The sequence below is a fragment of the Gopherus evgoodei genome, unplaced genomic scaffold (assembly GCF_007399415.2).
Source record: "Gopherus evgoodei ecotype Sinaloan lineage unplaced genomic scaffold, rGopEvg1_v1.p scaffold_40_arrow_ctg1, whole genome shotgun sequence".
In the NCBI taxonomy this organism is placed as follows: Eukaryota; Metazoa; Chordata; order Testudines; family Testudinidae; genus Gopherus; species Gopherus evgoodei.
In genome coordinates, this window is record NW_022060061.1 from 1,481,590 (window position 1) to 1,496,178 (window position 14,589).

General features: G+C 50.0%; 1 protein-coding gene across 3 annotated transcripts in view; it reads left to right on the forward strand.

The window, feature by feature from the left end:
* RFX1 (regulatory factor X1) overlaps positions 1-14,589 on the forward strand; it is a 52,834-nt gene that overhangs the window by 11,368 nt on the left and 26,877 nt on the right. For 2 of the 3 annotated variants that reach the window (XM_030545850.1, XM_030545853.1), the window contains exons 3-5: positions 3,934-4,043; positions 4,614-4,697; positions 10,618-10,713. In XM_030545850.1, the coding sequence (XP_030401710.1) occupies positions 3,934-4,043; positions 4,614-4,697; positions 10,618-10,713 (290 nt within the window). The remainder of the gene's footprint in view (positions 1-3,933; positions 4,044-4,613; positions 4,698-10,617; positions 10,714-14,589) is intronic. The other variant, XM_030545852.1, reaches the window with a different exon arrangement.

Consider the following 14,589-nt stretch of genomic DNA (forward strand, 5'->3'; position numbering starts at 1 on the left):
GAGCTCCTTGAGTCTATCTATCACAGTAAGGCAGGTTTTCCAATCCTTTAAGTCATCACTGGAGTAGATGAATGGTGAGTAAGTAGAAATGCTTGAGTGCTTGCCTGTTTGTTAAGGTGCATTAAGAACTGAACTCCATCCATAGGTACCACAGTTTGTCCGGGGCTATCTTCTAGTTTCTGTCTCAGAAGGCAGGTGCGTGAAGGCCCTTTGTCCCCTGTCAGATCATGCTAGGAAATCCTTATTGTAGCACATTATTGTGATTCAGGGCAGGGTCTGAATAAGCAGTACAAAGAGATACATTAATGGGGGAACATTTCCAGTTAACTGAGTCAGAACCAACCAGCCCTCCGTTCTAGATCTAAACACCCCCAGATCAGGAGCAGTCGGTTTCCTATAGAAAGGAAGATTGTTACTAAGTAGCTGAGGGCAGGCAAGGAAAACAGATGGATAATATTCCCGCTGACTTCAGTCACGTGTTGCAGAGTTGCATGAAATATCATCCAAAGAAACCTGGATAGCTTGAGATAATAATCAGGCTCCACCTAAGCTGTTGAGAAATCTCTTGAGCCTTTTGATTCATGTTCCGGTTGGGAGTTTTAACAAGATTGTATTTTCCTAGCAGTGGAAAGTTTAATTGGAGAAGGTGCTGGGGGATCAGATTCTAGCTACCGAGCTACTCCCTGTAAGGTCCTAAGACATCCACCCACAACCAAAGCTGGAGTTTATCTTTCTAGCAGACTTCCCCCAACACTTCCCTCCCCTCCAGTTCAGTTCCATTAAGGGCTGTCTGCAGGCACTAGGTTTTAAAGCTAGCTTGCATTTTAGTCAGAAAATTCATTGTGATTCTCAAAGGGGTGTGTGAGCTAGGGCAGATTATCAACCATGCAGACCATGTCATAATAGATTGACCCTTCTGTTCGCAATCCTGGAGTGATGCAGGTCAGAGATCTGCCATGAATCTTATTCCTTTTAGTTTTCTGGAATAAAGACCATGATCCTCACTAAGTGTAGATCGATGCAGCTCCGTTGATGTCTGCTGGAACTATGGGTGCCAGAACTTCTGAAAATCAGGCCCCAATTTTAGTACCTGGCTGGCTAGAGGGGGAGTGTGAGGGGTGATCATATGCACCTAGTTATTAGAAGACACTGGTTTCCTTCACTCTTCCAGAAATCATTTCTTACTGGGCCAGCTCAGAGCTGTGGCTGTGCAAGCCCCTGAAGCTGGTCTTGGGAGAGCAACCATCCAGTTCCTCGCTTTGCTGCCTTGTGAAGGAAGCGAGCGTGCCTCTCTCGGGCATCGCTTCTCGCTCCTGGAAAGCCATGAGGGCACTCCAGGAGCAGCGTTCTCCAGCGCCTGTCAGCAAAGTGAACAGCGCTGTGCCCAGAGGGGGACCCTACCTGTGAGGCATTCAACTCCATCGGGAGAGAGGTTGCCAAGAGGTGCTGAGCCTCTGCAAACTGCCACTGACTGCCACCCTCTAGCACCTGGCGAGATCTGGTCCTTAGTCAATAACACTGACCCTGGTGCAATCAGACAAGCCTCTCTTGTTCTGTCTCTCTCCCCACCAGTGTAGCAGTGGAAACAGTTCTGATAACACAAAATGCCTTATAATCCCAGGAACCCACGCTCTGCTGCCTTTAAAAAGAGAGAGTGAGAAGGAAAGCAATAATAATGAAGGTTTACTTACCATCTGGCCTTTAGATGAAGGAGGAGGGGGTGGGAGTGACTTGATGCCCAGCTGAGCAAAGACCTCGCCACCTAAGAATTTGTGTAGGGGCCAATTTCTTTCTGCATTCATCTCCCACTTAATCTAATTGAAACAGGCACCGATATGTTTGCAGACAGCACAAAGAGCTGGTTTTCCTTTGCAGAAGTTATTTAGGCACCTGGATCTGAATGGGAGTTAGGCATTCATCTCTCCACCTGCACAGCGGAGGTAATAATACTGGTAGTTGCCTACCTCAGAGAGTAGCTGTGGTGCTTAACTCAGGTCTGAACATGCTTTGTAAACTTAAAGTTCTGTTGGATCAATGGCTGTTGCAGTTTTAGGCACATTAGAAATACCCATCTAAATTAGAGGAGCTAGAATTTAAAGGGAAGGAATATTATAATAATGTTACGTTTCTCTAAGGTCTTTGATCCTGACCTTCGCACATACACACAGACTCACTGAAATGCACCTGCCTCTGGGGCAGAGGGGTGCAGCCACTTATTGACTAGTGGGGAGAGCAGGAATTTTGGCCAAAACACTTTACAGAGCATGGGATGGGATCTTTAACAAAATAAAAAGAACCATCCCTCATTTTTATCTAGCACTTTTCACCAGTAGATCGCATAGCATTTTACAAAGCAGCTCACTGTCATCATCCCTATTTTACAGATGGGGTAACTGAGGCACAGAGCAGCAAAGTGACTCACCCAAGGTTGCCCTGTAGAGCAAAATCAGAGCTAGGAAATGGCCCAGTCCTGTACTCTGTCCAGTAGGCCACTGCACCTCCCTTTTAATGACCTAGTGTGATGACGGGGCATTGTGCTGCTGGACGGCACGGGAGAGCCAGTGAAATTGGATTTTCAGAAGGCTTTTGACAAAGTTTCACCTAACTGATCATTGTCCAAACTCCTGACACCTGGGTTAGGAAAAAAGGGGCCAGGGCTGCTCATTGAAGACCGTGGGAGTTCGGGCAGATCAGTCGAATAAGGTCCTCAGGCTCTGGAAGCTGCATCAGAATCATTGTGGGTAGCAATGCAGCTTTCTGTGTGAAAAATAGATTGCAGGAATCAGGCCTGACTGGGCTAACACTTTTTTTCCCATCTTTAACGTCTGGGATTCTGCGGTGTGCAAAGTAACCAACACAAATATGTGCCAGATACTCTGTACATTACCAGTGCAAGGGCCCCGCTCAATTCATCAGGAAATGCCAGAGCACCAAACCCATATGACCCATTGTGCAAAAGCTTCCTCAAAATCCATCCTCACTGGTCCATGGAATCATAGCTGTTAAAGTGGGAAAAGGACTTCCCGCTTAGCCAGTCTCGTCTCCCAGGGTTCCCAAGCTGTTAAAGCCAGCATTAACATTGATTTGTTCAAGTGCCCTAAGGAAACAGACTAATTCACCATCCTGGAAGGTCGCTGAGCTATTTTTTTCCTCCTCTTCTGTTGATAATGTCAAACGAGACACCCATGAAATGTGATCTCCTTCAGAGATTAGAATGAGCCTCAGATGAGCTCCCCCTACCCCTCCCTGGAAGGATCAGAGGGTTGGGATTGCACCTTCTAGGATGGGGATGTTTATACTAAACCAGCTTTGGTGAGAACTGGCAGGGATTAGGTGGCCAAGGCTCCAGGTTATAAAAGCCTTGGGTCTTTTATTACCTGTCTCGCAAGGAAGGGGAGCAAACACAAACGCACACCCCTGTGCCCACTGCACCATGTATTACGATTGTCTCTGTACAGCTCCTTGTGATCGTAAGTACCTGGCTTGCTTCGCAGGGAATCTTTGCATTAAGGGTCCATCGAGCAGGCCGACTGAATCAGAGACCTCAGTCACCAGTTTTCTCACTAGTTTTTGGTAGGGGCAGTTGCTGGTTGTTTCTTTCTGTTAGAAGGAAATTCACAATGGGTGCAGTACGGTAATCAGAGGAATTATGCGCAACGGCAGAGAGTGCCATTCTGCATGTGGGCATGAAACTAGTGAGCCACGGAATTGGGAGTCCTGGGTTCCATTCCCAAGTTTGGGAGCTGTATTCCCCTCCCAGCGCTGTGACTAGAACTCCCCATAGGTCCCAACACCAGTCCTGTGCTCAGTCCACTAGCCCTGGCTGCCTCTTGAGACCCCCTTGAAATATACAGGAGGGATTTGGACACCTTTTCTGAATTGCCTTCCTCAGACTTTTCATGCAACCTTTTCTTCTCCTTTTCCAAAATTCAGAAGGTGCCATGAGGCCCAGTGACTCCGTCTCTGAGTCCAGCCCGGGCTCGACGGCCACACAGTCTGGGGTGCCAACACAGGTGGTGCAGCAAGTCCAGGCCACGCAGCAGGTAGGTGGACAAGCAGGCGATCTTCCTGGGGCACAGCTGGGTGCTGTTAGACTTGTTACAGGGGGAATAAATCAGGCTAGAATTGGACTCCTTGGATTTGTTCGTTGCTTCTGAGCCTGGTGAACATGAAATCATTTCAGCTTTAGTGGTCTAGGGCAGGCTGGGAGGCTGTATGTTTGGATTTTGTTCCCAGCTTGGGGGCGGGAAGCAGGAGCTAGTGGTTAGAGCAGGGGCTGGGAGTCAGGACTCCTAGGTTCTATTCCCAGCTCTGGAAGGGAAGTGTTTCTCGAAGTTACAGGGTGGGGAGGACCAGAAATCAGGACTCCTGGGTTCTGTTCCCAGCTCTGTCACTAAGTTACTGTATGAATTTGGGCAGGTCGCTCTGCGCCCTCGGACCAAACAGAGATGATGATACTTCATCCCCTTTGTGAAGTGTGTTGTCGCCCTCTGCTGCCAGGTGCTTTATTAAATGCTGGGGCCTGATGATAACCAGAGATTGTCCAGGTGCCGTTTCTGTAATCGCTCCTGCTTCCTCCATTCACCTTGAACTCTGGGTGTTTTGTTTGACAGAGGCTGTTGGTTCAAGCCAGCGTGCAGGCTAAGCCACCTTCGGTATCCCCCCTCCAGCTAACAGGTGTGCAAATGCCGCAGCAGGTAAGCGATGGTTCAGAAAGCCCTGTGTCCTGTGCTCTTCCACACTTCTCCCCTGCAACCCCCTGTGCTTGGCAACCTTGCAACTCATAGTGTCTCTGTGTTAAACTGCCCCCAGAACATAGTTGTAGGCACAGCTTCCTCACTGCATGTTTAGTTCTTTCACATACCTACAAGTAGCACCCTGAGGATCTGATCCTCCTTTCCCTTCGACCAGCACAAAGCAGGAGTAACTCCTCGGAAACAACGGAGTTTCACCGCTGTTAAAGCCCGAGGAAAATCAGGCTGCATGAGGGGCACCTGATCATGCTGACCGGGGAAATAACAGTGCTTCTGCGACTCGCCGTGTTAGCGGATAAGAGATTAGAAGTTAGAGGTGGGTAAGAATCATTCAGATCAGTTAATCCAGCTGGTGCAGGTGAAGCTTATTGTTTAGCGAGATTGGGGAACAGATTTAGTGGTGCCTTAAATGGGGTTGCGTGTTGGGTGCAACGCTGGTCAGAAGAATGGATTGGGTTGGATCTAGGCCTCATTGACATCAGTGCAGGGGAGCTGGAACAATTTGTATAGTGGTTCAACGGCTCTCAGCATCCCCAAACTGTAACCCCTGTATATGATGGAAACAGCTTAAAGCCAGGGAGTGTGGGAGCACCCCTAGCACCAGTGTGTTAGTGGCTAAAGGTGGATTGTCTTACATGGGAGCAGGATTTTACTTAGCTGATGTAAGGGGGGGTCACGGAGTGTGGGGGAGACAAGGCCCAGTACCCCTGGCTTCCTGCGATTCACCAGGACTCTCAGCCAGCCAGCAAAACAAAAGGTGTATTTAGACAACAGGAACACAGTCCAAGACAGGCCTTGCAGGTACAGACTACCAGACCCCTCAGTTAGGTCCCTCTTGGGGGGACAGGGGGCAGGGAGGCCAGAGCCCCACCTGGGCTCCCCTCCATTTTTCCAGCCAGCTCCAAACTGAAACTCCCTCCAGCCATCTTACTCAGCCTCCCCCGGCTTCTTCTCCACCCTTTGTTCTGTTTTCCGGGCAGAGGGTGTTAGTTACCTAGCCTCTAACCCCCCCCTCTTGGCTTATGTATCCTCCCTCAAGGCAAGTCTCCCATCCCCCAATGCAGACTGTCCCTGCAACCTTTCCAGGTCAGTACTCCCCACCCAGTATTCAAAGAACACATTAAGAACATTCGCGGTTCCTCACAGGGGGCATGAGGTGGGAAAAGCAAATCACAGGAGGGTGGAAGATAAAAGAGGTCCTGCCAACTCATTTATTTTCCCTACTCGTTATTTGTTTTTCCTGCCACTTCCCCAGGCCTTCTGCCCCTTGATGTGTAACTGACGTGCGTTTTGCATCTCCCTGCTGTGTAATTGTCATGCGTTTTGCACAGCACCCTCTGTTGTTCCTACATATCACAGGGCCTCACAGCTGCTGGGTGAGTTCTGCCTCCTTTGCACTAATCTGACTCAGCCACTGTTGTGTGTAATTGACGTATGTTTTGGATGCTCACTGAATGCCAGAGAGGTTTATAGCATCTACACCCCATTCTCTACTCACTTTACACCCCGTGTAATTTACGCCATTATTTATGGCCACATCTGATTCTGGACCAGAGGCCGTCTGAACTGCCCCGTCTTATTCCAGGTTTGAATATAGCCCTAGGACATAAGTGGTAACTGGACCCATTGGGCTCAATTAATCCCTGGTTATGTAGGGCCAGATCCAACTCTCGTTGACAGCAATAGGAGTCTTTTCACCTATTTTAATGGGAATTTAATCAGATCCTTTATGTAATGCTTGGGTTACCTGATCCCAGCATTGGTCTCAGGGAAATGCACAGCAGCAAAGATGGGTCATAGTTGGAATTGTGGCGTGGGCATCGGAAGACACAGAGGCTCTTCCTGCAGTGCCAGCAAACGGGGAGCAGGGCTATTTGGCCTGTGGAATGGACCGTCTAAAAACAGTGACCGTGTTTTAAGAAAGAAGGTGGTCGTGTGATTAAAGCACAGAATCTACCACACAGATGTGAGCAGATCTGGGTTCCATTTCTGGTTCACCCACAGTCTGTCTGCCTGGTGGACTTTGAGGGCATGCAAGACTCCTCAGTTCTATTCCCAGCTCTCGGAAAGGAGTGGTGAGTGGTCAGAGCAGGGGGCTGGGAGTCAGAACTCCTGGATTCTTATCCTGACTGTCTCTGTAACTTTGAACCAATCACATACTCTCCCTACCACTTAGTTTCCCAATCTGCAAATCAGGGCTAATTCTTACCTACTTCTCCTGGGGCAGGCAGTATGAGTCAGAATAGCATGGGGGATGCCCTCTGACAGAAGGTGCTATCTTGGTAAAGCATTACATTTATAATGAAGATGCAGCTGGAGGCATATGGACAGGCATCCAGAGACTGCAAGAAGGTTTGTGTGTCTATCATTCATCTAGCACAGCTGGCAGGCCACTAATCATTATCTAAACAGTGGTTTCCTCCATGTCTGGGATAGACTGCCGCATGTCCAGCACAAGGGAGTTTCAGTTCTGTGCAAACTTGGATCCGCTCTGCCTCTGGCTTTTCCTTTCCACGTTAAAAAATACTGCCAGGCAAGTTGTCTTGCCTTGAATTTATCAGTGATTGAAACTCATGTGGATTTGACAGCTACACACAAGCAGAGGGGTCGCAGATGCTGAACTAGGCAAGATTATGGAGAGGAAGCAACATTCCCATATTTCCAGTTCATGGTTGGTTTGGCAGCTTCCTTCCTCTACATGAAATAAATAAAATATTTCCCAAAGCAGTTCAGACTACACACGGTAGCACTGAAATGCAGCTGTCTCTGGGAGTTCGCACACAACTAGATGGTGCAGTGAGAAACTTTGGCCAAGGACAGCATTAAACGCTCTCCCTTAGAAAAGAAACACACCATCAGATCGTTCCTATCCCAGCACCTCTTGTTGAAAAGATGTTGTCTAAAAGCCCCTGAAGGATTAACATTTAAACGACCCCTAATTTGGGTTGCTGAGATATTTCTAAACTCATGTTTAGACCCCAAATCTGTCACCTCTGCTGATATCGAGGAGAGCGACTCCTGTGTGATGATTCTTCATACCGAAACCTACCAGGTTAATGGTGGGAGCATTTGCTGAATGGTGGACATTGCTGGAGATGGCTACTGTGCTTTAAAGGACAGGCATAGGAAGAGGAAGCTGCAGCTAGCGCATCGCATGGAAACTCCTAGAATCATGGAAATGTGCAGCTGGAAGGGACGTCGAGAGGTCATCTAGTCCAGCCCCCTGCACTGAGGCAGGGCCAGGTCAAACCAGACCATCCCTGACAGTGGTTTGTTCAACCTGTTCTTAAAAACGTCCAACGAGGGGGATTCCCCAACCTTCCTTGGAAAGCTGTTCCAGAGCTTCATTCTCCTTCTCGCTAGAAAGCTTTTCCTAATATCTAACCGAAATCCTTGCTGCAGATTAAGCTGATTCCTTCTTGTCCACCTTCAGTGGATGTGGAGGACAACTTATCATTGTCCTCTTTGAACAGCCCTTAGCATATTTGAAGATTGTTCTCAGGTTTCCCTCCAGTCTGCTTTTCTCTAGACGAAACATGGCCAGGGTCTTTAATCGTTCCTCTTAGGTCAGATTTTCTAAATCTTCCATCATTTTTGTTGCTCTCCTGGGGACTCTCTCCAGTTTGTTCACATCCTTCTTAAAGTGTGGCACCCTGGAGATGGGACTCCAGCTGTGGCCTCACCCGTGCCAAGTAGAGCCGGATAATTGCCTCCAATGTCTTACATGCCACACTCCTGCAAATACACCCCAGAATGGTCCTACCCCTTTTCACAACTCCATCACATTGTTGGCTCCTATTACATATTTCATTTGTGATCCATTATAACCCCCAGCTCCTTTTCAGCAGAGCTACCCTAGGGCCAGTTATTGCCCATTTTGTAGTTGTGCATTTGATTTTTCCTTCTTAAGCCTTGTAGTTTGCACTTGTCTTTACTGAATTTCATCATGTTGTTTTCAGATCAATTCTCCAATTGTTCAAAGTGGTTTTGAATTCTAATCCTGTCCTCCAAAGTGTTTGCAACCCGTCCCAGCTTGGTGTCATGTTCAGATTTTATAAGTATTCTCTCCATTCCATTATCCAAGTCATTAATGAAAATACCAAATGGCACCTGTTACAGGACAGACCCCTGCAGAACCCTGGTAGATACCTTCCCCCATTTTGACATTGAACTGTTGATAACTACTGAGGATGATCTTTAAACCTGTTTTGCACCTATTTTACAGTAATTTCATCTAGACCACATTTCTTTAGCTTTCTTTGAGAATGTTACTTGAGACTGTCAAAAGCCTGCCTGAAATCATCTCCAAAGCAGAAGAAGCTACAGAAGACCTCTGTGCTTCACAGCATCTGCTGGGTTCCTATTCCCTATTAGATCCCTAACAAGGTTCTGATGTTGATCTACAGTGACCTTAATGGGTCAGACCTCCTCCATCACAAAGCCTTCTCGATAGCGAGATGTCAGGGTGAGTCAGCACTCACCACTTTTGGGTGAGCTTCATGACTTGCCTCTTTCTCAGACTGTCACTCAAACCAGCAGAGCAGTAGAAAATCCAGACAGATCAGAACCCTACAGCCAACAGCTCACCCAAAGATTTGGACAGATTCTTGGCTGTCCGATCTGGACAGATCTTACCTGAATTTGTAATTGGTCTGTAGTGCCTGCAAACCTCAGGGATGGGCTCTTCAGACATGCCAGTTGAGGTCCATCTGTTTGGACTAGCATGATGGACACTGTAGTAGGAAGAGAGCCTGAGGCACAAGCCCTTGTATTATAGGCTTAACTTTGTATATTCACTAATGTTTTATCCAATCGGATTTTAAAGTTCCATGTGTTGGGGCTCCCACCCCTCCCTTTGGAGAGGCTCTTCCACAGCCAGATCTCCAAGCCAAGATGCTGTCCCAATCCCTAGTTGGGCCAGCTTTCATGCCTGCTTCGCAGTGCCCTGGGTTAACCTTTGGCGGTTTCGGCTAACATTTTCCTTAGGAATGGCCTGAAAAGCCTTTTCCTGGGTAATGCAGCTGGCTGGACAGTGCAGTGCTAGAGGAACTGCAAAGAACCTAAAACCACATCTCAGCCTGTGTGCATGCCAGGCAGGTGAAGAAACCACCTATCAACTGGGTGCAAAGATTTTCTGCGTGCTGGCATCTCCTGAAGGTGGGCTCAAGGAGAAGAGAATGGGACCCAAATGCTGCATCATGCTTCCAGTTTTTGGCAGGTTGCAGTTGCATTTGGAAAGAGAAATAAAACGTCCTTGGCCAGTGTGGCGTTAGTCTGCGTGCTGGAAGGCAGCCGTTCCTCAGAGCTACAAAAAGGGAATGCTACAGAATTTGCCCCATTGCAGATTATTTTCACTAACTCAAAGAAAGCAGAGATGGAAAAGCCCTTATATCCTCTACCCCATTTTCCAGCCAGTGTATTTCTCTCTCCGCTTTGTCTGTCTAGTGTTTGAAGTCCCCAAGTGATGGCACGCCCCCTGCCTTGGGACACAAGTGGCCAGCCTGTTGGATGTTGGCCAGACACAAGCAGATGAAGGGAGCCAAAGAGGTCATTTTGATTTAGTCACGGTTCTGTGGGGGAGTTAGTCCAGATAAATACCGAACATGCCGAATGGAAATTGACTGTGCTTGTAAGTTCTGTTCCCAGTGACGCTCTGGCTCGGGCTGTACTGGTGAGTATTGTTACCCAAAGCCAATACCGCTTCACTTACACTCTGGACTAGCACCGGCTGCTCAGCTCGGGCGCTTCTCTGGACCAGCGCGGCCATGACCTGCTCTGCTCCCCAGTGGCCAGCAGAACCTGGCATTCCTCTGACTGCGAGGTGGTCATTAACCAGGACTTCTTTTGTATCATCCCTTTGCAGCGGCTGGTGGTGCAGAGTACTTCCCAGGCTAGCAAAGGGAGCCAAGTCTCGGTGACTGTGCACAGTGTTCAGCAGCAGGTCCATTCTCCACCTGAGGTGGGTGGTGGGATGTTGGTCCCTCCCTAGCCTGGGGAAAGCATGACCAGGTGCCCAGACAGCCACAAGGCGGGAAGATTTGTTTGCATTGCTCTCTGTCGCTCATTTACCCCACCGCCTCAGTTCACCACCAGCATCCTTGTCTCATCGCTGCAGCATTTCACCTTCACAACCTAGACATCAGCCTCATCCTGGGGAAAGATTCCGCCACCCCACTGGCATGTGTTTAGCTCTGGGTTTATGTTTTGGCCCCAGATCTGGCCCAGAGTGTGACACCAGGGTTTTGTTTGGCCCCAGATCCTGTCCAGACCTCAAGCTGGGGCAGGGGCATGTTCAAGGGATATTTGTTTGATGGTTTAATGATCCCATTGCTCCCTGAGTAACTGGCAGGTCTGGAAAACTGCTCTCCATGGTCACTCACAATCGCACGGCATTGATCATTCGGGCTGAAGTGTTGGTTTACAAGCCACGGGGCTCAGTGTAGTGGGAACCCTCCTCCGTTTGACAGCTCCAGCTAGATGAGCTAACGGCCCCTAGGGATCTAGGCTGATCTCGGTTTTGACACAGGAAGGGGATTGGTGCGGGGTGCATGAGGCACAGACGGAGGGGATCAAGCCACCATATTTTGTGTGTGTCCTTGGCATAGACTTACCATCCTGGAGCACTTCCTTGTGGCAAGATCTGGCATTGCAGCTCCTCCGGAGGTCAGGGGTCTGTGCAGTGACTTGGTCCTCCGGCTAGCTCACGCTGAGCGCCCCAACCAAGGCCCAGCTCAAAGGAATGAAAAGTTTCCCCCTTCCCAGGCTCCACTGCCCAGGCGCTGATTCTCAGACTTCTTCCCTCAGGCCTGTTTATGAATCTCTGGCTGCCCTCTCTCTTCAGGGATGGTCCCAGATGCTCCCTTCAGATCCCTTTGTAGTTCCAATCCCAGAGAACAGAAATTCCCAACTTCCGGTCTCCTCCTATTGGCCGTGCAGTCCTTCCTTTATAGCGCCCACCTGGCCTGCCTCTCCCCAGCTGGGGCTAATCCTTCGTTGCCCTCCAGATGCCCCAGAAGAGGCTAATTGGGCTGTCAGGCATCCTGTAAGCCTGTTCCTGCCAGCCGGGGGTATGCACAATCCTCATAATCTAAAGGGACATTGGCCCAGATCTTCCAAACAGTGCAGGCACTTCACCCCCATTGAAATCAGTCGGAGTGAGGCTCCTACGTACCTTTGAGGGTCTGGGCCATTGTCATGCTCCCCGCCTGACCTGCGCTGTGTGGAGCTGTCCTGTTGAACTCAGTGGGACCCTTGTGGGGAGTGAGGGCTGCAGGGTCAGAGCCTCGGGCTCTGCTTTGGGCACATCTTAGTGCTGGCCAGAATGTCGTAATGACGTGTGTAAACGATGCACCGTAGAGCAGTTTGTTAATAAATGTAAGTACCTCCCCCTGCTGTATTTGCACAACTCCCCTCCCATCCCCAGCCTTGTGGGGGTTTGTGACCGGAAAGGGCAGCTAACAAAACAGAGTCTGCTTTCACTTGCTGTGCTGAGCGAAATAATGAAAGTAAAGTAGGACTCCTGGTTTCTGTTCTCAGCCCTGGAAGGGGAGCGGGGTATAGTGATCGGAGCAAGGGGTGGGGAGCCAGGACTCCTGGTTTCTGTTCTCAGCCCTGGAAGGGGAGCGGGGTGTAGTGATCGGAGCAGGGGGTGGGGAGCCAGGACTCCTGGTTTCTGTTCTCAGCCCTGGAAGGGGAGCGGGGTGTAGTGATCGGAGCAGGGGGAGGGGAACCAGGACTCTTGGGTTCTGGTCTCAGCTCTGGAAGGGGAGTGGGGTGTAGTGATTGGAGCAGAGGGCTGGGAGCCAGGACTCCTGGGTTTTGGTCTCAGCTCTGGAAGGGGAGCGGGGTGTAGTGATCGGAGCAGGGGGCTGGGAGCCAGGACTCCTGGGTTCTGGTCTCAGCTCTGGAAGGGGAGCAGGGTGCAGTGATGGGAGCAGAGGGCTGGGAGCCAGGACTCCTGGGTTCTGGTCTCAGCTCTGGAAGGGGAGTGCGGTGTAGTGATCGGAGCAGAGGGTTGGGAGCCAGGACTCCTGGGTTTTGGTCTCAGCTCTGGAAGGGGAGCGGGGTGTAGTGATCGGAGCAGGGGGCTGGGAGCCGGGACTCCTGGGTTCTGGTCTCAGCTCTGGAAGGGGAGTGGGGTGTAGTGATCGGAGCAGGGGGCTGGGAGCCAGGACTCCTGGGTTCTGGTCTCAGCTCTGGAAGGGGAGTGGGGTGTAGTGATTGGAGCAGAGGGCTGGGAGCCAGGACTCCTGGGTTCTGGTCTCAGCTCTGGAAGGGGAGTGGGGTGTAGTGATCGGAGCAGAGGGCTGGGAGCCAGGACTCCTGGGTTCTGGTCTCAGCCCTGGAAGGGGAGCGGGGTGTAGTGATTGGAGCAGGGGGCTGGGAGCCGGGACTCCTGGGTTCTGGTCTCAGCTCTGGAAGGGGAGCGGGGTGCAGTGATGGGAGCAGAGGGCTGGGAGCCAGGACTCCTGGGTTCTGGTCTCAGCTCTGGAAGGGGAGCGGGGTGGAGTGGAGCGGGGAATGAGGTGTATTTCGATTCTGTACAGTTTCTACAACAGCTCTAACCCCTGAGCCCCTTGCGCTCTCATTGGCTGCTCCCCAGCAGCTCTAACTGACCTTTCACCCCCTTCACTCCCCTAAGGGGCTGGCCCCAAGGGTGGTTAGGAGCTGAAGGACATTTGAGGATCGCGGCTCTGACTAGCTCTGTTCTCCTCCCACTAATGCAGAGTCCAGTGAAATCAGAGGGTCACCCTTAATTTTTTGGGGAGGGAATAGGGAGGGATCAAGATGTTTCTTATTCTGCTTCTGCTCCTGGCTTCAGTCTAAAGTAATTAATTAGTGAGGAACTTTGGTCCAGATCCTCTCAGGTCTTTAGGTGCCTAATTCCCATTGACTTCAGTGGGAATTAGGCATCTAAGCACCTTGAGGAACTGGGACTGTTGGGCTTCTTCACTGACCTCGTGCATGAGTAAAGTGACGTCGCTTCCATCAGGATCCTATTTTACATCAGGGCCAAACCTGGGGTTCCCCGGAAGGTCCCAGATATGTCAAGGACTCTGAGTCCCGGCAGATGAAAGGTTGGTCCTGGAATCTTTTAAGAGACAAAATGTTATTAAATTCTTCCCAGTGTTAATAACTCAGAGAAGGACCTTTGGCAGTATGTGACCTTTTAGCTTGGCAATGTCTCTCTTCCCCATCCTGGTTTTTACACACCCTAGGTGTGCAGGAAACTTGTAAAGAAGAGCTTTGCTAACAGAACTAGCGAGGGGTGAGCTTCCCCCCAACCCCTGCCATGAAGGGAATGATTGGATGGTGTCACATGATGGAAGCATGTGACTCAGACCCAGTCCTGCTGGCCTGGAACATATGAAGGGAGCAGGAGTTCAGGCCAGGAGCTGGGAGGCTGCAGTACAGTTGTGCCAAAGGAGGCAAAGACCTACTTTGGAAACCACAGTTGGGAGCAAATTATCAAGTGTGAACTGAGCACTCAGCACTGCAGGGTATTAGAATAGCTAACTCAGGCCCAGCCCCAAGGAGTGCTGCCTAGTGGATAGAGCTCTGGACTGGACTCAACAGACATAGGTTCTGTTCCCAGATCTGTCACTAGCCTGCTGGGCGACCTTGGGCATGTCACTTAATCGCTCTGTGCCTCAGTTTCCCCCATCAGTAAAATAGGGGCATGCTATTCACCCCCTTTATAAAGTGCTTTGAGATCTACTGACATAAAGCACTAGACAAGAGCTAGGAATTATTATTATTACTTTTTAAAGCTACGCAAAAATCAGGCAAGAACGCTCTGGGTGATGCAGAGGACGACAATAATATAGAAAGGAAA